At 42.2% G+C, this 23,194-nt stretch overlaps 2 protein-coding genes across 14 annotated transcripts in view; one reads left to right on the top strand and one right to left on the bottom strand.

Annotated features, from left to right (window-relative positions):
• BEND6 (BEN domain containing 6) overlaps nt 1-11,433 on the bottom strand; it is a 38,544-nt gene extending 27,111 nt beyond the window's left edge. For 3 of the 9 annotated variants that reach the window (XM_081141261.1, XM_081141266.1, XM_081141267.1), the window contains exon 1: nt 10,054-10,390. The gene's annotated coding sequence lies outside the window, so the exon portion shown is untranslated. Of the gene's footprint in view, nt 1-1,928; nt 2,092-10,053; nt 10,394-10,911 lie in introns of those variants that run through there. The other 6 variants (XM_081141264.1, XR_013999089.1, XR_013999090.1 and 3 more) reach the window with 6 other exon arrangements.
• Nucleotides 10,622-23,194, top strand: part of DST (dystonin) — a gene marked incomplete at its 5' end in the record, with an annotated part of 396,243 nt that continues 383,670 nt past the window's right edge. For 4 of the 5 annotated variants that reach the window (XM_081141256.1, XM_081141254.1, XM_081141253.1 and 1 more), the window contains 2 exons: nt 10,622-11,093; nt 11,696-11,730. In XM_081141256.1, coding sequence (XP_080997382.1) covers nt 10,913-11,093; nt 11,696-11,730 — 216 coding nt within the window. Of the gene's footprint in view, nt 11,094-11,695; nt 11,758-23,194 lie in introns of all 5 variants that reach the window. The other variant, XM_081141252.1, reaches the window with a different exon arrangement.

The raw sequence follows: 23,194 nt of genomic DNA, 5'->3' as shown, positions 1-23,194 counted from the left end.
AGCTAGTTGGGTGTCCAGGAAGGAGATCAGAGGGAGGGAGGATACTGAGTTAGGCTCCTGGCTCTCTTTTCCCGCTCCCTTTGGGTCTAGGGCTAGTAACACTTCCACTATGACTATCCCTGAGGTACAGCACTATTCCTCATGGTTTCCTTATACCCAGCTGCTAAGATCTGAATGTGTCCTCCCAAACCCCCAATTCATATGTTGAAATCCTGACCCTCAAAGATGATAGTATTTGGGTGATGGGGCCTATGGGAGGTGATTAAGCTAATGATGGGAGAAATCTCATGAATGGGATCTTCACGCTCATAAAAGAGGCTCCAGAGAGATTCTTCCTTCCTTGTACCATTTGATGACCCAGCTAGAAGTCAGCAGTCTGCAGCCTGGAAGAGGGCCTTCACCAGAACCTGAAACCCTGATCTTGGATTTCCAGCCTCCAGAGCTGTAACAAATTTCTGATGTTTACAAGCTACCCAGTCTCTGGACAAGCTACCCAGTCTAAGACACCAGCCACACATGTTAGCTTCATCACCTGTCCCAGACCCTCTGTTGCTCCTGACCTGGCAAGAGAGCCAAGTACTAAATGACCCAACTCTGTCCTATCTGGAATTAGACAGTGTGACTGGCTTACTTTCTCATTGCTGTGTTCAGGAAGAAGGCTTCTAGGGCAGAGAAGTGACAGCACAGAAATCAGAGGCTGGGAACAATGGGGGACAATCTTTATGTGCTCCATAATGTCACCTATCCCCAGCAATTGTCCACGAAAAGCCTGTAGCCATGTGTGGAACCGTCTGAAACTTCGCACAAGGAAGTATATGCAAAACTTAGAGGCACTCTGGACAAGGCTTCCTAAGATTCTAGAGCCTCCAAAATCTTTTCTAAGAAATACCAGTTTTTGTGAGTATTTGCTCCCTGTTACTACCTGCCCCCCCAACACCTCATATTTACATGCCTTTTCCCCATTTATCAGAAACACAAATGCAGAGTCAAGCCTAAAGAAGCGTAGGAATCACTTAAAAGTTCTATTTTAAGATAACTGTAAGTCATACAAATCATCTTCCACTTCACATTTTTTTGGATTAATGTAGAACATTCTATTCATCTTAAAAGCTGAGAGCAAGATGAGATCATCATGTTTTTGCTTTAAGTAATCATATTCTAAAACACTAATGTTTCAGGCAGATTTAAAAAATTCACAAAATGTAATAATTTTTGATGTAAGAATCAATCCCTATGCATAATAATCAGAATTGGTTCAACTTTCAAACATTAATTTATCTTACAATTATAACATGAAAGGACAAGCTAATTTCTCTTTGAAATATTTACTCCATTATACCTTATATTAATATAATACATTAAATGAAATAACTAGTTACCATTTACCAATGTCTCTATTAATTTTATACTTTTATAGTCCCAAAAGTTTAAGTCTAAACATAATTAATGTGCTGAGACACACACTTCAGATAATTTACTTAATAAATCATCTTAAGTGATTCCTCCCTCACCTATTACCAATAATTTTCTCTCGTTGCTCTAATATTCTTTTGTACCACGTTGAAGCAACATTTTAAAAAATGATCAGCTATATTTCACATTTTTATCATTTCTCTACCTCCTATGTATAGGTCATTAGAAAAATATATAAGTGTATATTTATGAGTGGCAGTATTTTTCTATCAATAAATTCAGAGAATAACAAAATGGAAGGGAAAGTAAGAGGCCACTCACTATCTTTCAGTCACCTGTCTTGCCAAGCCTAGGTATAGGCCGCTATAGGGCAAGTTGGAACTAGGAAGCTAGTTAAGGGTGGAGAATGCAAGTATTAACCAAAGAGGGAAGCCCGAGAAGACGGAATGAATCTCTTTAATCCCACTGAGACCCAGAAAGTTATATAAAAGCAAGGCAAAGTACATTGAACTCACTGTATTGAAGGGAGCCAACCTCAAGGTTCAGGAGTGTCAAAGACAAAGGAATAGGAGACTCCACAGCAGTGGCATTTTGGGACAATGTTGTGAGCCCGTGATCCCATAGCAGAGAAGTTGCTCAAACAGCCGAGGGAGACAGAACTTCAGGCAAATATATATCCTATTCATAGGAACAGGGGAAGAGTAAACTTGACCCTCTACCAAAGGATAGAAAGCTTAGTGAAATACGGGTTTGTTTTTTTTGGTAGAGGAAAGGTCTTGTTATATAGATAGTTCAAGATAGCCTTCCAGACTGACTTTCTTCTAAATATCTTAGATGGTAAATCAGGGTCAAATAAGTGGTGACAAACAGGCTATCTAGAATCAATCCGTCTGGATCCATAGCCCTAGAATCACTTCCTACCTATGTAACATTTCTGTGACTGTTTCCCCATCTGTGAAATGGTGATAATAACAGTCCCCCATTATGAGCTGATACGTACCCAGATCCCCCTCATACAAGTTTAGATCAAACATGTAGGGGTGCGTGCAGTATTTACAAACCACAGTGGAGAGGGTCAATGTCAAGAAGCATAGTTAATTAACCTGGATGCCTATGATGCTATAATAGACAAATCTTTATCTTACTTAATAATATAAACAAATTTGCATGGCCAGCGTGGCTAGGCGGTTGAGCATTGACCTAGGATCCAGGAGATTGAGGTTTGATTCCCGGTCAGGGCACATGCCCAGGTTGCGGGCTCGATCCCCAGTAGGGGGCATGCAGGAGGCAGCCGATCAATGACTCTCATCATTGATGTTTCTATCTTTTTCCCTCCCTTGTCCTTCCTCTCTCTGAAATAAAGATATTTAAAAAAAATTATTAGAGCTATGCCTTTTATGAAGGATAACCAGGTGGCCTCCACCAGATGCCTTCCCCCCCCCCCCCCAAAGTGGCCATCTGCCTGCCCTCCCAAGCTTGTTTAGCTTCCTGAAGGTGCCAAGTCAAATTTACCCAACTGATAGTGATGGGGACACAGCAACAAAATGATAAGATGGATGTATAATTTTTTTTAAATAAAAGGAGTCTTGTTCGACTGAAGTATTGGAGGAGGTGGTCTGGGCACATTCCGCACAGGCTAAAGGAGACCAGAGCTTGTGCGCCAGGAGACAGCTGATACACCGCCGGGGCATCGGTCGGGCTGACCCTCGTTCACCTGGGCAGGGGTAGCCTACGGACAGTCAGAAGAGAGGATGGGTAGCTGCCCAGCAAACTCCACCTGGGCGAGGTTCCTTTAGGGGAGGCGAGGTGGTGCAAATGAAAACATGCAACAGAAACCGCATAGTTTTTGAAGTGCTGGAGAATCCTTACACCACTTGTTGGCTGTGTGATCTCAGGGAAATAACTTACATCTTGAAGCCTCGGGGTCCTCATCTATAGAATAGGGATAAGAGAGGTAGCTGCCCATGGTTGCTGTGAGCTAAGGTACGCCAAACATTTAGCAGAGTAGGTACTCAGTAAGTGTTAGCTACTACTTAAAGCAACTTGGTTGTCCACACCAGGGTAGCCATTCAGTAATGAGGAAGCCCGGGACACGCTGTCTGATGCCCTTTGAGTGAGGGGGAGAGGTGAATAATTATTGTACCAACCAATTCCCACGGTGCTGCTGGTGCCCTTAACGCAGGCGCCAAGATCCAGACTTCAACAGCTCACCAGATAGCAGGGGGTCTGGGACACTAAGTATAGTCCTGCAGTCCCTTTTCAAGGTGGATTCCTGCATTATTTACAAATGTCCACAAGATAAAATTGTGCAAAGAATAGTGTCTGCTAGATCCAGAGGGGTCTGAGTCACTTAGGGAACGGCTTTGGTTCAAGGCCTGTCTCTGTGTAGAATGCATGAATATTGTGCCACTAAACCATGCACAGCCTAGAGGATTAAGGGAACTCGGAAAAAGTAAAACCAGGTAGACTGAGAGATCAGGAGCCCCTGGAAACAGGGCCTGCCCACTGGAGTGAGAAAGTCACATGATGAAACAACCAGCCCCATGATGTGAGAGAATGTGATCACAGCGATGGGACATTGGGACCTAGTGAGAACACAGTGGTGGTGGGAGAGCCGAGGTTCACAAGTATGGCAAGTGTGGAAAGCCAGAGATAATGGGTACATGGAGCTGAGCACTTGGTATATGTGAAATTATCCTGACTGGATTGAGGGCCCAGTTACCAGGTCTCCGTAGGAGACTGAATGTTGAAAAGCTATGGCTTGGGGCGGGATTTAGGAAGAGTAGGTGCTACATGACCAGGATGTCTTGGAGAAGTTTCCAGGAGCCTGATACTAAGTCCTTCTACATTTCTTTTAAGCTTTAAGATCACAGAGATCCTTATAGACTCTGAACTCAAGACTAAATTTTAGAACTAGTGTTTTTGGCTCAGAATGGGCGTATCCATTCAAATGGAATACTTAACTGGCCTGAAGGCAGCAAGGGAATCAAGTCAGTCCTTCTTTGTAACAGAAGTCTGTGGAAGTGGTCCTAGATAGTTAGCAGTTTTCCCTTCGCAGGGTCAGAACCATCATCACAACTCACTTGTTTCTCTCCAAATCTGTTTAAAGTTGCAAGAGGGCTGACTCACAGAAACACCACCTCCACTTAGTCTTAGGATGGGCAGCACTCACATGCATTTGGGAGATGTCCCTGAACTTTTACAGGCTGAGTCTGCAGTTTCCTCTGCTCATCCTTGACTGACAGTGCTGAAGACGCTTGTTCTGGTCTTAGAGGAGGTACCTAGGTGAGGCCAATGTTGATGGATCGAGAGAATGATTTGATATCGCAGAAGCCTTGGTATCTGTGTGAATTTGTATGGTTCTGATGATTCCCCCTTCCCCAATAACTCCTTAAGAACCTCATGAAAACTATGGATCCCTTTATGTCCCTCCAAAAGAGACCTTCATTTTTACATATAATTTCAGGTTCATCATTTCCAGGTTAAACACTCCTACAGCAGAAATAGGACCAGCAAGAACAGGCTCTAGGTTTTTGGCTTTCTTCTTTGAAATATAAACTTTACTGTATTTCAATTTAGTGTTTGCTGTTTGTTTCCTTGACTTACTCCAAAAAGTATTTGGGGGTTACTTTTTAAGATGTACTTTTCTTTCTGTTCCTGGATCCACAAGATGTTATTACATTTGGATAAATTCAATAACCTCTGGAACTGTGTGTTATTGAAACATATTTTACTAATCATGGGTTACTCGTCGCAATTCTCTGTTCTCCTGGTACACTCTGCTCTCTTAGTGGGATTATTCTTTCATGTTATCAGTATACTGATGCATTAGCACACAAATCTTTTAGCACAAAATACCTAATGCAAAAGTCCTATAAAATTATTGTAATGGAGGAAATTTAGCTATTAAATGTTGCTGTTGTTTAATCAAGACGATATGAATTTAACTCATAAACATTAGTCAAGTTTTATTCATTTCATATTCTAACATAACTACTAAGCAACTTTAACCCTCCGCCTTACTTTTATCTTCTTTTTTCACTTAAGAGTGTCGAAATGCTGGTAACTTATATGGCAACTCTTATCTGGGATCTAGAAGGCAATAACTTCAGCTTTCAAACTTGCTTTGTAAATTGCCCATTCTTAGAAGTGGTGGAAATATTTTACACTATCTGAATAATAATGAACATTACTGCTCAGTGATTTATAACTCTAAGAGCTTTATAATTTGATTTATGAACAGCTCTCAACTTTTCCATTGGCAGCTCAGACAACTATGAGTAAATTTTCTGGCCAAATGACTCAGTATTTTGCTGCATGACTAATTCCACACTCAATGTGGAAACTATATAAATGAATTCTATTTGCTTGTGGATAATAAATGACTGCCTTCCAAAAACTGTCTGCAAAGCATTATGGGGTAGAGGTATTCAATTATATTGACATTTTAAACTCTCAGACTCAGACTTTTCTGAGAAGTTCGTAATGTTCACACACACAAAAAATCGCACAATAAAACCACACATTTCCCCCCACAGCATTATCATGGATTCCACAACCCGCAGGACAACAATCCTTAATTAGGCTCTAAAATTTCTAAAATGTTAAAAGAACAATTTAAAATGAATCCATTTGAAATAGTTTCTTTTACAATGATGTCTTTAAGTTATTTTTAAAGTTTTCATTATGGTAAAATGAATATAAAGTTCTTTCCTAGGGAATATTTGCTGAAAATATTATTTGCTATCACTGCAAATAACAATTGTTTTTCCTTCGAAAACTCAAATTTTAAAAAGATAATAGTGATCCATCCACATGATGGCTCTTCTGATTCTGGTGGTTGAAAAATCACCTCCAACATTATATTAGATGATGTAGGTTCTTCCAAATGATGTAGTTCCTTTACCTTTCAATACAAGAACACGTATATTGTTGGCACGTTATGAAAAACCATTTGGAAACAAAGAGGCCATACAACACATTTCCTCAGATTCCTCAATCTCTTTCATACCACTTAATTCTGAGAGTAAAATCTTCACCTAGGAACAAGTAGATTACCAGTCCAAAATCAGTATGATTTATTTCTAGTAATCTATTGCTTGAGCCATTTGTATATAAACTTTCTGTTTTTAAGGAAGTAATATTTCAACATAATGTCCTTGTGTGATTATCAGTTGGGTAATTTACTCACTTCCATACAGGTTTGTAATAAAAGCTTACAGATAATCTGGACCATATTCCAAGGTGTTCCTTACCTTTCTCTCCAAATCATTCTTCTAGTCTGACTTATAGTAGCCAGGGTGAGTGGGGAAGAGACCATGGGCAGGAACCCATCATAACTAGTCAGGGTCAATTTTAACTCTGCAGAGTCAAAAGTAGCCTGAAAGCAGAATGAGCCAGTCTGGAGGACTCAAGGTATGTTAAAACAAAAGCTAAACCACAAATGCCCAGGAGAATGCCCTCTTCCCCCCTCTCTTCACCTCTCAATGTCTCTCCTACTGCTGTTTCCACCCCCCTAGAAACTAACTTGTTCAGGTACTTGTGCCTGACAAAGGGACCTTTATTAGCCTTTATCCAGGCTTTAATTGCGTTTCTACTCATCCCTTTTAAATTTCTCCAAAGATTGTGGACAGCAGCTCTCCTCTGTTTCACCTGCCTCCCCCTTTTCTACCCATTAGTCTGGTTTCAGCCTGTCCCGCTGCAATGAGTCAGTTTTCTGGGAGGTTTCCAGAGGTCTCCTAGTCCCCAGTCCACAGTCCTCATCATCCTTACCCTGCCATTTGTGGAAGCGCCCCAGCTAGCCACTCACTACGCTGGAACGCCCCCCACTTGGCCTCCGCCGTCTTGCCTTCTGCTCACCGTCTCCAGTCCACAAATGGAAGCAGTTTCCGAAGTTCTGACTCCAACTCTTTCTAGTTTCTCTTCCTTAGTCATTTCATCCATTTCCATGACTTCAACTATAATTTCTGTTGATGATTCCTGTCTGTCTCTGGTTCTGACCTCTCCACCCTTGAGCTTGCTGGATAACTTCACACGGATGTCCTCCTGACACCTCCACCTCAATGGGTCTAAAATTCAATTTGTCATTTTCCCTTCAGAACTCTTCCTCCACCACAGCTCAAAGCTTGTCATTCTGGCGTTGGGTCTAAGCCATGTTCTTCGATCTGACTTTACCCTCAGTAAAGTTAATATGTTGATTTCCTTTTGGTTCCTTTGGTTCCTCCTGTGTGTTCTCAATTTGGTTGAGAATCTAAAGGGAAGGGCTGCCTGATAATGGGTAATCATCTACACACCTGGTACAAACTCTCTTCACTATTTCCCCCAACTCGCTGTCTTCTCTTGAGTGACAGTGCCAACTCATTATCATAAAAAGTCAAAAAATTACATATTTTATATACTTTTCCATTTTGATTTTGATTTCTTGGGATGAAAGATGTGGTCAAGAGCCTTCCACCTCCAGCCCTACCCCCAGACTTTAAATTTTTGTGACTTTGATACCACATCAATTATTCTTTTAAAATAAAAACGTAGCAGAAGAAAAATTTATGAATTCTACTTAATTCATTTCCAAAAAGGATTGATTAGCTGATTTAATATTTATTGAATTCCACAATGCATTCAGCATCACAGAAACACACAGAAAGAAGCAATTAATAACATGCCATTATTTGGAGAAGGAAATGATAAATTAGCAACAAGAAAATCACAAAATAATAGGGCTTAAATACTAAATTTTTTCAATGATTTGGTTTGCTTATTATTTAGTATTCTTGAGATAACTTACGGAAAGAACAGAAATGAATGCATCTAAAAAGAAATATCTATAATCCTACTGCATGGCAACTAAGCATTTGCCTGCCAAAAGAGATAAATGATGTTCTTGTGTGCACTCGAAACTTATAAATGGCTGCAGCAAGACTCAGGATGATAACAGTTGTGCTAACGTAATAGCTCAGAAAACCATAATTGCTACTTAGTTGCTTTTTTGTTGTTAAAAGTGCAGAGTCTGGGGCAAACTGGTCACTATGCTGTGTTTGTCGTCTTAGACATGTTTCAAGGATATACAGGCCATTTCAGCTCACTCAAAATTTTAGTTAACGAGAAATACAAAGATGACCTCCCTAAATTCTTAGTTATTTCTCCCAATGTTTGCAGAAGGTTAATTCAGTTTTGTTGTTGTTTTAAATTACTCCACTATGCCACCGTGAGTTGGGGTAGAGAATTCTTCCTTTCTTGATGTGCCACACGTTGCAGGCTCTCAGGATTCTCTTCAATAACCCTTGCACAATGGACGGGAATACGGTCTCTCACTGCAGCGGGCTGCAGTATCAGGAAACTGTTCAGCAAAGTGCACACGATGCAGTGCTACCTGCAGTGCTACCTGCCAGCCGAGCGACAGGGTCCTATGAAGCCTCTCCTGACCTGCAGTGCAGCCTACACTCTGACATTCAACATTCCCACCTTACCCAGAGTCCCCAGCAAGGTCTTTCCACCTTCAACCCACAACTAAATGAGAAGCGGCATGTCAACAACTTGAATGTTTATTTTGCTTTTGGAAACAAGTTGTAAGTAAGAAAACTTAATCCATTGTTTCCCATGTTTATGAATCTGGCATTTAGGAAATGCATTAGGCAATGCCTTTTTGAGTTTGCTGTAATGCTTACGCACGGTAAGAGTTACAGGTCTTAGGATAACATTGATTAAGCCTTTACGCAGATGTAGTTAATTTTGCATCATTAGAAAACAACCCCGATGATTGAGATCCTTCGAGCACCTAAGAAAACTTAAGTACTGTCGTGGATTCTATGCTTTTCAGAATTTTACAAATGACTTTTTTTATGACACAATTTCTTCAGTCTCTTAAATATTCAAGTCCACCTTAGTGGTTAATAAAACCACAAATGCAGTCATGTGCTATCTTGCCATTATACTCGCAGTTTCCTTATGCAAGTAAATGAAACAACACAAACAAACCCCGGCTCCACGCAGCATCGCCTCGGGAGCAGCGAGACGCGCGGGGGCGGCACCTGCCGGTGGGCCAGGGCGGCAAGGCGCCCCGGGCAGGCGGCGGCCGCGGACCGGCGCAGTGCAGCACCCGCCATGCCTCCTGCGTTGGCGCTGCACCAGCGACCGCCGAAAAACCTCTCAGCCATTGGCCACAGCACACTTTTTGCTGGTTATGAAGAAACGGGAGGGGGCAAGAGGGAGAGAAGGGGTAGTGTGCGCATTTTGTGTGCCAGATCATTATTTCCTCACATTCCCTACAACATTTCTCCTCCAAATATTTACCAACCAATCCCAACTTCTTTCACCTGCCAGTTCTCTAAATCCGAAATTGCCCCTCCCTTGCAAATGCACTAAATGAATCCGATTTTACGGGAAACGCAGGGTGGGTACAGGAGGATCCAAAGTGCCCATTTCTCGGCTGCGAAATTGCAGCAAGTTTGGGGGTGGAACGGTTCACGTCTGCGGAGCGGAGCGTTCCCCTGCAGAGCGCTCCCGGTCAGAGGGGCTTGGAGACGGGTGGGCCGCCCGTTCCCCGAGGACCCCAATTACCACGGAAGGCCCTTCCCGGTGTTCGCGCTCCAGCGTGCGAGGACCCCCCACCCCGCCCCCCACCTCCTGCAAGCAATAGCTCACCGGGCTGCATCTTCCAGAGCCCCGACATCGGGGCGGGGCGCGGGGAGGTGAGAGGTTGGGGGTAGCACCGCCTGGAGGCTCCCTCAACGCCTTACGGCTTTCCCCCGGCCCCTTGGCGCCCCCTGACGCCGGGCTCCCCTGCAATTCGGCCGAGGGAGGCTGGATAGGCGGAGGCCCCCAGCGTCCGGGAGGCTTGAGGGGCCCGGCTGGTGTACCCGCGGACCGCGCGGACTGGCGGGCGGCCCCGCTGGAGGGCGCTGGGCGCTCAGGCCCGAGCGCAGCCCGCGGCCGCCGCCGCAGCCATGTCCGCGCGCCCGCGCTGCCGCAGCCCGGCTGTGATGTCATCAGGCGAGCCCCCGCCACGGCGCCCCATTCCCGCCCCCCGCGGGCTGCCGCGGCTGCGGCCGGGGAGCCGCGTCCCCGCCCCGCCCCACGTGCGCGGGTCTTCGGGATGCCGAGGCTGGCGGCGGCCGTAAGACGATGCACAGGGCCCAGGTGGCCGCGGCGGCCGCGCAGCTCCTCCCCGCCAGCCGCGTCCCCGGCGGGGCTGCGCCCGGGGGCTGCGCTTGGGCGGGGGCGGAGGCGCCCGGGGAGGGAGGAGAGAGGCTCTCGGCCGCCCAGTCCCTGCCCGGTCCCCGTCTGCTGAGTCATGGCGAGCGCTCCCCGCAGCCCTCGATCACTAGTTTAGCGCGGCTGGCGCGGGGTGCGCAGCCATTGGGCTGGGCGCGGGGCCGCGTGCGCCGGGCATGACGCGCTGACCGCGCTCGCCCGTGCCCGCCGCTTCGCCGTGCGCCCCGCGCGGGTGCCTGTGCCGCCAGCCTCCAGCTCGCCGCGGAGCGGCCCCCGCCTCGCCCTCACCATGATCGCCGCGGCTTTCCTGGTCTTGCTGAGACCCTACAGCATCCAATGTGCCCTCTTCCTCTTGTTGCTTCTGCTAGGCACCATCGCCACCATCGTCTTCTTCTGTTGCTGGCATCGCAAGCTCCAGAAAGGGAGGCATCCGATGAAATCGGTCTTTTCGGGTCGTTCAAGGAGCCGAGGTAAGACACGCGGCGACGGGTTTCCCCGGGCTAGGAGGAGGGACAGTTAAACGGGTTTGGGGAGCGCAGCGCGGCTCGCTCCCCTTTGCGCCGCTGCCCCTCGCTCCATCCTTGCGCGTCTCCCCGAGCTGAGTACGCTGATGGGTTTAACGTTCCTCGCCCGTTTTGCCCTCACCCCCTTCCTCCAGTCTCCCGGGTTGGGATAAACACAGCGATGCTGAGACCGGGCAGGAGAGGCACGGGCGCAAATTCTTAGTGTCAGCTTGCTAAAGCCGCTGCGGTAATGGGAGCGGAGTCCGGGGCTGCAGCAGCCTCCCTTCACCCATCCCTCGCTTTCTTCACGGAGAGTTCTGGGCTCCCCAACTCCCCCAGAACTTTCCCTGAAACTTCTCGTGTTGAAATCAGCTAGAGACCCATGTCCTAGTGACCTCCCGGCCCTCCAGGATGTCCCCACCGAATTCGAGGCGTCCGGAAAGTGCCTTCCCAGCCCCCCCGGCCCCCCCCCGCGCCCCCGCCCCAACCAGGTAAGGCGTCAGTCACTCCGCAGGCAGGTGCTGAACAGGGAGTTAAATGAAGTCTCGTTTTTTCTCTTTTCTCCCCAGATGCTGTTATGAGATCTCACCACTTTCGTTCCGAGGTAATTTATTTAGCGCGCACGCTCAAGGTCAGAAGAAGTTCTCTTTCCTGTGTACCAATATTAATCATATGCGCCTTAAGAAACCAGTAGGGCATTGCGCGGCGAGCACGCTGCCCCCAGCCGAGCTAGGGCCCAGGAACAGTTTCAGCACATTTTTTGTGTAGTGGAGCCTCTGTACTAGAAGGGGAAAGACATCCTCTGAGTGCACTACAGACCTTAGAAAACTTAGCCTCGGGGTGGATCTCAGCGTCGTTTACAATCTGTAATTTGCCTGTGGAAGCTTTCTGGGTGCTGCCAGCTGGGGTTGTTCACTGGGATATCCAATAGCAGAGCAGAGCTTTTAGGAAGTTAGTGCAGAGCGATTTGACCCATATGCATTTCATTTTAGACTTGCAAGTTTGCATTACTATTCACTGATAAAGCTCTTCATGTGTTATTGGGACCAGCTGATGATTTTTGCAAAGTGATGGTGGTAGTGATGGGGCTCTATCCAGTGGCATGTGCTAGACTCTACTCTCAAAATGTGGACCATCCCTCCATGAGCAGGTGGGACTGCTGCAGCACCAGCTCCACTGAGGATGGAACAAAACAAAACAAAAACATAAGTTCTCCCCAACCCAGCATTTCTTTATGAGTTTCAAGGCCAACCCCACTCAGTGTGAGATCTTTATTTTTCTTTTTCGGAGAGTTTCGCAAAGCCAGGCTTGGAGGTTACTGGTACCAATGCTTGTTGTGGTTTACTCATCTCAGCAGACTTCTTGTTACACACCCTCCATTTCCTTGCCATTTACCTGAGAAGTTATTTCACATTTCATTTCACTAGTTAACCAGGTGTTTTATTGCACCCTAGGTGTTTCATTGGACTCTGGTTGCTTGAAAGCTTTAACTGCATTATTATAACAGCGTTCTAATGTTGCACAATGAGTGATTCTACTGCATGTCGCCCAGGAGGGTGAGAACTCTATGCTCAATTTAGGATACTTAAGAGAATAAATTAACCAGTCAGATGATTAGACAGTCCATTCCTGGCTTTACACTAACTAGCTGTGTGGTGCTGGGAAACTCTCTTAACTTCTCAGCATCTCAGTTTCCCCATCTATAAAATAGGACTAATAATACTGGCAGGGTTGTAAGGGAGAAGTTGATTTCAGGGTTACAAGTAATTATGTAAAAAAAAAAAAATACTAAAAAACCCCACCCCACTTAGTTCATACTAGACATTCAGTACTGGGTAGGTATTATTACATTTTGTAAAACTGAATTTTAAAATGTGTAAAAATGAGATCGTGTGATGGACCTGGAGAATATTATGCTAAGTGAACTAAGCCAGGCAGAGAAAGACAAGCATCACATCATCTCATTTATATGTGGAATCTAAAGAACATGATAAACTGATGAGCAAAATAGGTTCAGTGACATGGAAGCAGGGATCAGACTGACGAATCTGAGAGGGAAGGTGGGGGTGGGTGGATGGGTGGGGAGAGATTAACCAAAGAATTTATATGCAATATGTGCTTAACCCCCAGGACACAGACAATAGTGTGGTGAGGGACTAGAGAGGGGGGCAAGTAGGGAGTGGAAGGGGTTAATGGGGAGAAAAAGGGACACCTGTAATAAATAAATAAAAAGAAATAGAAGAGAAAAAATAAAAATAAAAATGTGTAAAAATAAAAATCTGCAAATTTTAAACTCCTTATTAAATTAATTCAAGTTTATGTGAAACAACATAAACCATGTCTATCATGAAGCAACACTTTTTGAATATCTAATTAGTTTAATAGAATAAGCCATATAAATGTGATGTTTGCTAACATCAAAATTTAGGATTTTGCCCAGCTGGTGTAGCTTGAGTTGAACATTGACCTGTAATTCAGGAGATCGCAGTTCGATTCCCAGTCAAGGCACATGCCCGGGTTGCAGGCTCGATCATTGATGTTTCCATCTCTCTCCCTCTCCCTTCCTCTCTCTGAAATCAATAAAGACATATATTTTTAAAAAATTTAGAATTTTGATTTTGAAATGAGGTAAACAATTCTATACATGTAAATGATAGAACAAGAATAATAATCCTGTTATGGGTTATTTCATTTGCCATTAGGTGTTTCAGTTAAAGCACACACAGAAAAAAATGAGGTAGAACTGTGTCTTGTTTAGTTGTCTCTCAGAGCTTGCATTTGGTTAGGAATGCTGGGAGCAATTCTTTAACGCCTTAACTTGTCCCACAAGAATACTGCTACAGTGTCACATCCTCTTTGTACTTCATATTTGCCTCATCTAATAGACTGTGAGCTCCTTGAGGACATGGACCATATCTCTCTTGTTTAGGGGTATATCCCCACTGCCTGGTATAGTGGGTTCTTAAGAAATATTTATTGAATGAATGAAAAATTCTTCAGTGGGTGCCAGTTCCCATAAATGGACAAAAAAAAAAAAATACACATTCTCAGGATATTGCTCAGAATTCAACATTTGCTGAATATCAACTCTTACTTGATTTTTCTAGGCTTTTAAAAATTGCCTTGGAGTTTGTATTAAAAATGTAAGTCTTGCCCTAGCCGGTTTTGCTCAGTGGTTAGAGTGGTGGCCCCATGGACTAAAGGGTTCCAGGTTTGATTCCTGCCAAGGGCACGTACCTAGGTTGGAGGCTCAGTTCCCAGCCCTGGTTGGGGCTTTTGAGGAAGGCAACCAATCAACGTGTTTCTCTCACATCGATGTTCCCCACTCTCCCCCCCCCTTCCATTCACTCTGAAAAGCAATGGAAAAAAATATCCTCAGGTGAGGATTTAAAAAGAAAAAGTAAGTCACTAATTATAACGAAATGGATTGGGTTAAATTTTACCCCCCTCAGATAATCAAATGTAAAATTAGCTTAATTTGTTGATGGGCTACCCGTATTCCTCTGTACCAAATTCCCTCTATAAACTACTCAAAGAGTGTTATTTTATGTGAAAATCCTGAGACTGTGTTTCATGAGAATGTCATATTTCATCACTGTTTTATGTTTACCACAAATAAAACATTTTCCCTTACGGGTAACATAGGCAATTTTTTTTCTTTGCCCTATCAAAATGCCATTTCCTGTGGGATTTTTCTCCTTGAGAAATACCTCTGACGTTTTTGGATTCTAGTATATTAAAAAATTAGAATCTGAGTGGCATCATGGATATTCTTGTTGCTTTTTCGCAGTAGCGGCTGCAGAATAATTAACTATCAAAGAAAATGTTTTCATTTTCTGACAAGTCATAATCATATTGAATTAAGAAGTCGGTGCCTTTTTGTTTCTCATTCCAACCTCAGTAAATAGATAATTCACATCCAGTATTTGCATAGTGTTCAAATGAGGAAAATGAGTTTAGGATCCGCTGACTCATTTTGAAATGGGAAAGAGCTTTGGGAAAGCCCTTGAACACGTGGAAGGAGTTCGGTTAGCATTTTGCTGCTTTGCTTGGCAGAAGATATTGCTTCTGCTATCCACATGCCCAACAAGGAGTCCAATTGGACAAGAAATTTCAGGATGTTCCTTCCCAAATAGAGAAACACTTCTCCAGGGAGGAAAACCATGGCACTGGATCCAGTTTGCTTTGGGGAAGTTCTGTAGCAGGGAAGAAAGCCACATCTCTCATCTGAGGAGCTCCAGCTTTTTTCTCTTCACTGAGTATGTAATAAACACATTTCTCCAACTCAGTTTCTTCCTCCTGAAGCTGGAAATAAATAATAGAGATGTTGATAAGATGTTTTGAAACCATAACCACCAACAACCTTTTTTATTTTCACTTGCAAACTTATCTCTACTCTCTTTTTAATAATCCTCTAAATTTTTATAATTAACATTTGAGATTGTGAACTTATTAACCCATCCAGCGAGGGCTGTACAGTATAACCCCAGTTCACTGACAGATTAAAAAAAAAAAAAGCCAGTTAGATAAATAGAAATATGTGTCTTGCATATGTAGACAAAGAAGTGGTACAGTGATTTAATTAATTAATTAATTGAGTCCTAAGTTGCTAGTGAAGAGAAGTGATTTCAGACTGATGTAGCACCCAGTCTAGAAACCGAATGTTCATTCTGTATCTAAGAAGCTCATTTTTCCTGAGGATTTATAATGTTTTATAGTGTGACTTTATACAATGGTTAGCTGTTATTCCAGATTCCTGTGGTGGAAATCAGGCAGTGACTATCCTGATTCTAAGGAAATTTCAGAAAGCGATATGGGTAATTGAGGTGCCATTAGGTTACAAGAGAGAGTCTTGGGAGTACTTCAGTGGACTGAAGACAATTAGGAGGCCCTTTGAGAATTCCCAGAGCGAGCGGTGGTAAATGATCCCTACCTATTCATCAGCTCAGTGGAATAAGGGAAGCCTTGTTTGAGCAAAGGAGGGGGAAGAGTGGGTTTTATGTCTGTCAGGACTTGAGTAAGTATCTTCACTCCCCATTTCAAGTAAAGGAACCAAAAGAGTTAACTCACGTTAAGCAGTTCCTGAAGAGTCACATAAGGACTAAGATGAGAGCTCCCTGACTGCATTTCCTCTGCCCTGTGGTGTTTAACTGTCACTCCCGGCTCAGAGAGTAATAATATGCCCGAAATTCTCAATGAAAGAGAGAAGCTACCTTGAGTGAAGTTTTAGTGGACATTTCTTACAAAGCTGAATAGCAACTCCTTTAGGTTTTTCCAGCAGTTATTCAAGTTCTCCTAGATGAAAGGATGCTCCACACGAACTCTCTTGGCCTCATTATATTCCCAGAGCGTCCCTGAACCACACCGTGGAAGAGTGGTCAGTAAAATAACTATGTTTCACAGCTTCTCGTTAAGCTTGCATCTTTCATTAGGAATTACCCAATTTAATAGATTAGGAAAAAAATGATAGTTTATTATTCAATTGTCTTTTACAATTAGATTATAAATTCTTTTCCTTGAGTTAAATATCAGGTCTAAGTTAATTTGTACCGATTAAATCAGTCGCAATTTGAGCCCCACACATGCAGCATTCATTTAGCTTCGCCCAGTTATTTTCAAAATAAACACTTTAAAAAATTATGTATGAGGTTTAATGTTAGATACAAGGCTAACAAAGGATCTGAGGTATAGACCCTGCCCTTGATGACTAGTTCTAGGTCACTCCCAATGTCAGTGCTGAAATTTTATAGTTGCTGGTTTCTTCTGTTACAGTAACTGAACTGTTGTGCTCTTTCCAACTATGAGTCACAAATGTGATGAGGGCATCAGAGCCCAAGGTGTACAAGTACACCCAATACATTTGCACAAAATTCACCCTATTTGCTGAGGTTTATTACACGAAAGTCACCACTACCATATAATTTACCCTTTAGCTACATGGTGACAAAAAAGAATGCTGAAAGGAATAAAAATAAGAAGGAAGGGAAAAAACCCCGCTTTTATTTTCATGCATCCAAACTAATTATGTGAGAGCTGGATGAAAGCTGAAACAAAAGATTTTCCAGAGAAGTTTGACCCTTTGTCTAACCTTAAGGTTCAACAATGACTCTTTGAGATTTGGATTACAAAATATAGCCAGGCTAACAATGACAAGTGTTGGCTTAATGAAAGGAATACTGGAATAGACTTCAAAAATCATGATCTGGGGTTCCAGTTCTGTTATTAACTAACTGTGTGATCTTGGCCAAATCTCTTAGTGCCTCCAAGACTTATATTTGATTCTCTTGCTGGTAACATGAAGATGGTCTCCAAAGCACCCTTCAGAAGTAACAGGCCATGTTTCTGCTATGTGCGAAGATTCATGCTAAAAAGGCGTTATGTAAACCATGACTCCTGCCTTCTGGGAGCTTAAGGCAGGCAAAGATAAAAATATAATTAGCCTAAGGACAAAGTAACAAGTTGTATATAGAATAAGAATGGTTGAAATAGTTCTGATGAAAAGATTGCTTCTAGCCGAGGTGATCAGAGAAGGCTTCCAAGAGGAGGTGATGTTTATGTTAAAGCATGGGGTTGGGTAATACTTAGCTAGACAGAGAGAATGAGAGCAATACCCCAGCCCAGCAGAATGGCATGGAAATGGGCAAAGATTTAGGAAGGCACGCCTGTTTTCAGAGCTCAGAATACACCATTATGATTAGAATGAAGGGTTCTTGATATTGCATAAAGGAATATAGAGCTGGAAATATAAATAGCTTCCAACTACAATGAAAATAATTTTTGTATACTACTAGACAGCTGACAAAAGTCTTTGACCTAACATTATTTTATTTGAACACCTTAGGAGGATATCTGCTATGAGCCCTCTCTTTTTTTCCTTTTTTAAATTAAATGTATTGGGGTGACAACGGTTAATAGGATCATATAGGTTTCAGGCGTAGATTTCTGTGTTACGAGATCTGTATATTGCACTGTGTGCCCACCATCCAAAGTCAAATCATCTTCTGTCACCATATGAGCCCTTTTAAGAGAAGCAAAAATTGCCTTTTTATTTCTTTTCCAGCACTATAGCAAGACAGCCTGATCACTCTTTTTTTCACTCTGAAGGAAAATGAAGAGTCACAGCCTCTGCTGTAGAGGGCCTGGGAAAATGGCTCACTGTGGGCCTTCTGGTCACCCTGAGGCTGCACTTTTGCAGGGTACCATGTTTTTCAGGTCCAGTGCACAAGCATCACTGGGTTATATTTTGACTGCAGACACCATATGTTCAGGGATTTGTGACAACCTGCTCATGTGTTCAGTGCTCATTATAAATCCTCACGCAAAGTATAATAAATTTGCAGGTAAATCATTATGTACAAGGCCATTTTTATCAGCTATGAAATACATTACATTTTTATAAAGTATTTGAGATGTGTGTGTCTATATTTAAACTCCTTCCCTGAAAATTCCTGTTCCACAATAATTATTCTAGAAGTTCACACCCTCCTCACATTCTCAAGCCTACTTCCTCACCCTCAGCCAGTGATCTTTGTTTCTTAACTCACAGAGAACATCAGTGCCATCCATTAATAGCACCTTAAACTTCTTGCCCTTAAAAACTAAGTGGCATCTTAAACTTCCCTCCCAGACCAATGAAAAATTCACCTGTTCTTCATGCTAATATTTTATGCTTATGTTGTACATTCCTTTTCTTGTCTTCTGGGAGGTGCTGTTCCATTAGTTCTCCCCTCTTATCTTCTATCGCACCTCTCTGTGGGCTCCTTTCCCTTATATATAAACATCATACATGCTTCCTTTTGAAAACAAGAATACAAAACCTCTCTATACCACCAGCTCTTCTCTTGGCAGAAGTTTATTACACTTAAGAGAAATTTCCTGAAAAAGGCTCTTTATTTGTCATTTCCTATTTCTCACCTCTCATTCATTCCTCAACTTAGTATAATCTGACTTCTGCAGCTACTACTTAAAGTCACTTAGCTACTCAGTGATTTCTAAACTGCTAAATCAAATATTTTCGTCTTTATCACAATTGGCCTATCTTATATTTGACACTGGTGGCCGCTGATTGCTCCTTGAAACTTTCTCCCAGGTTTTTGGACAATACTTTCTTTATTACCCACCCCATCCCCCTTTTCTGGCCATTGCTCCCTCTGTTCCCATACGGGGTCTTCTTCCTACTTAGATGTAGATATTCCCAAGGTACTGCTTTAGGCCTAATTGTTTAAAACGGCTTTATTGAGATATAATTCACATACTATGCAGTTCACCCTTTTAAACTATATTCACTGGTTTTTAGTATATTCACAAGGTTGTGCCACCATCACACAATTTAATGTTAGAACATTTCATTACCCTCCAAAAGAAACTCCGCACTCTTATCAGTCACTCCCCGCTTACCTTCCCCTTCAACCCACAACCCTAGGCAACCACTAATCTACTTTTTGTCTTAATAGATTTGTTGGGTTTCATTTTAGCTCACACTGTTCAAACTTTACTTGTGCATCATACTTACTATATAGTGGTTACTCTGAAATCCATATCCCAAATTCAACTTCATCTTGACCTTCAGATACAGAGAGTCAATTGCTTTCTCCTCATATTCACATGATGTATCATGGGTACCTCAGACTGAATGCTGAACTCATCAGTCCCTCAGCATACCTACCCCTGGTTTGGAGAATGATAGTACTCCCTCTACCCCCTACAATTGCTCAAATGAAGAATCTGAAAGATGTGACAGACAAGTTTCTTATCTATCTTGCCCTGTCTTCTCTTTAAAATATTTCTGGGGTCTGCCTTCCTTACTATGCCTATTGCGGCTATCTTGGCTCAGGCCCTAAAATAAAACTCCAGACAGATCTCCTTGCTTCCCCATCTCCAATCTATACACACTAATTTTATAAGGATTATTCTAAAATATAAATTAATTAAAATTTTTATCACTTATGGAGACATTCAGATTCAAGTCATCTCAACATGAAATTGCTTACTAATAAACAGGGATCTATAGTCTCTTATAGCAAGAGGTCTAGAGATGCTGCTGGCTTTGCTTGAGCCACTCTACTGTGTCATTGCTAGTGTATTTGGGGTAATGCTGGCATTTCCCTCATGGTTGCAGAATGGCTGGCACAGCTCCAGACATCATGCCCAAATTCAAGAAGGGAGGGAGGGGAAGGAGCAGAGCCAGCCAAGGAAGGCTACTCATCAGAAAATCAAAATCTTTGCTAGAAGCCTTTCCAGTTAGATTTCTTCTTACACTTGACAGGTCAGAACTGTGTCACAAGGCCATCTCTCACACTGAGTGAAGCTTGGGACACAAGCTTTTATTTTTTCCAAGCGCCTGCAGTGGAGGTAGGCAAGAAAGAAAGGGTTGGTTAAACGATTTTCCTCTCCTACTTAAAGTCCCTCAGTGGTTTCCCACTTCCTTCAAGGTAATGAAGGACAACCTTCTTAATGTAACATCAGAGGGATCCCTGTATTGATGTCCTTGTGATAGTTCTGGCCTAACCATTTGTCCACACTTGTAATTCTCCAAACGGACCATGACCTTTTAGGATTATTGTTTTTGTCCATTGCATTTCCAACAGAGAAAGCCTCTCTTTCTCTTCCTTTCCTCTCTTTGCCCACTCACCCCTAACAACAACAACAAAATACCTGGGCACAGAAGACTAACTCCGGCTCTTCCTTTAAAACCCGGTTCATAGGTCATCTCCTCCAGGAAACTTTCTGAGCTCGCTCCTCATAATCATAATTGAAGTTCTTGTTTGTCTTTCCTACAAGATTGTATCTGGAAGGTAGTGTGAATCTCTAGTTTAAAAACTGGCACAGAGTGAAGCTTAGTAAATGTTCCCTGAATGAATGAATATTTGACATTTTCTACAAGTTAGCTTAATTCTCAATTCTCATGGATTCTGTAACTTTCTAAATATTCCTGTATCCCTCTTTTACTTAAAGGGAAAGAGACAGATGCTTTTCATTTTTTACTTCAGACATACAGTAGTTAACATCCTGTGGTTACTTAGAAAATGCACAGATTCAGGCACTTTTAAAAATGAGTTGAAAATATTCCCTGATATTTTTTATTCATTGTTGAAGAGGTCTTCATACTTTGATGTGAGAGTTTCGAACAAAAGTTTTAATATTTAGTGTTTTCATTTTAGTTTGTAATCTGAAAAAGTTAATGTAAATATATTCTGAATTATCTTGTAACCAACTTACCTTATCACCAGTATTGTCACCCAATTCCAATGCTTGAATTTATGTTTTATTTACAATCACATTGGTATCAAGCGGTATTGTTTGAGTTGTCATGATCTTAAGAAAAAAGGTCAGGGGCAATTTTAATGTGTAATTTATGCATTCATGGCTGGTGAGGGTCAAATGGTGTGCTTTGGTCATCTTTGTTCAACTAGTTTTGAGAAATGCGGTGGTGAATTTGAATAGAGACCATCAGAAATACCAACTATCAAGGCAAATAGAAAATACTATTTTATTCCTCTTAATTTAAAAAATACATACAATTTTTAAAGCACAAATTATAACATTATCTTATGGGGTTTATGATATACATATTCTATAATACATTATAGAATATAATCTATATACATATAATATAAATATATATATTTGACAACTATACTGTCAAGAAATACAGGGGGATAAATGAACTCCCTATATGCTTGCAAGGTTTCTACATTTTATATGAAGTGGTGTATTAATTCTAAGTACAATAAAAGGTTAAAGATGCATATATATATATTTTTAAACATATCTTTATTGACTTCAGAGAGAGGAAAGGAGGGGGAGAGAGAGAGATAGAAACATCAATGATCAGAGAGTCATTGATCGAGCCCGCAACCCGGGCATGTGCCCTGACCGGGAATCGAACCCCGATCGCCTGGATCCTAGGTCGACGCTCAACCGCTGAGCCATGCCTGGCTGGGCATAAGATGCATATTTTCATTCCAAGAGCAACCAAAAAAAAAAAAAAGTATAATAGATAAATCCAAGTTTAATTCTAAGAAATATCGAAATGATCTAAAGAAGGAAGGAGTCCTGCCGGCGTGGCTCAGCGGTTGAGCATAGACCTAGGATCCAGGAGATCGGGGTTCAATTCCTGGTCAGGGCACATGCCGGGGTTGCGGGCTTGATCCCCAGTCGGGGGTGTGCAGGAGGCAGCCGATCAATGACTCTCTCATCATTGATGTTTCTATCTCTCTCTCCCTCTCCTTTCCTCTCTCTGAAACCAATAATGGCATATTTTTTTTAAAAAGCAAAAAAAGAAAGAAGGAAGAACAAGGGAACAAAAAACAGAGGGATGGACTGAAAATAAGATGGTAGACCTAAATCCAATCATATCAATAATTACTCTATATATGTATTTGCTTTGTAACAATTACACCATCAAAATGGCATCCAGAAAAAAAAAAGGCAACAAATATTGTCTTTCTCAGCCCGTTGTAAGTCTCCGTCATTTGGCTGAGCTAAGCTGAGCAAGCCTTTACCTAAAACGTTTCTTCTCATTATGGAAGTCCGGAGCCCAGGTTGCTCATCCCAACAAGCCTGAATTAGTAGAGATTAAGGTTATTCTTTGGTGAAAATTTTTGAGTAAATGTGAAAAGCTAGAAGAAGGCATTAGAAACAACATCATATCTATAACATATCAGTGTATTTTAAATAATTGATACAAAATCAGAAAAAGCAGTTTAATTTCAGTTTCTGTTTGGTGTTCGTAAAGGTTTTTCTTTGTAAAATTATTCTCTAATGTGAAATAAGACTGTAGTGTACTTGAAAGTAACATCAGGCAACTCCAAGATTCTGTGGTGAGGAGAGACAAGTGAATGTAGCTCTGTAATTGCTGTTTAAAGACTATGATTTTAGCCTCAATATGCATGTCACCTTGCTCATGCCCAATCAGTTTCTTGTAGTTAATAATATTGTATTGCTATTACAACATATCTTCAAAGTCTTAAATGTTAAAGTCTTTTAAACTAAGGCTTGTGTGTAGACATACTATATTCCAGGAATTTTACATATTATTAGACAGAACTATTATACTGTGGGTAAAA

The sequence above is a fragment of the Miniopterus schreibersii genome (genome assembly GCF_964146895.1).
Source record: "Miniopterus schreibersii genome assembly, chromosome: 6".
NCBI classification, from domain to species: Eukaryota; Metazoa; Chordata; class Mammalia; order Chiroptera; family Miniopteridae; genus Miniopterus; species Miniopterus schreibersii.
The sequence above is the reverse complement of the archived record's forward strand: the minus strand, read 5'-3'. Positions and strand labels throughout refer to the sequence as shown.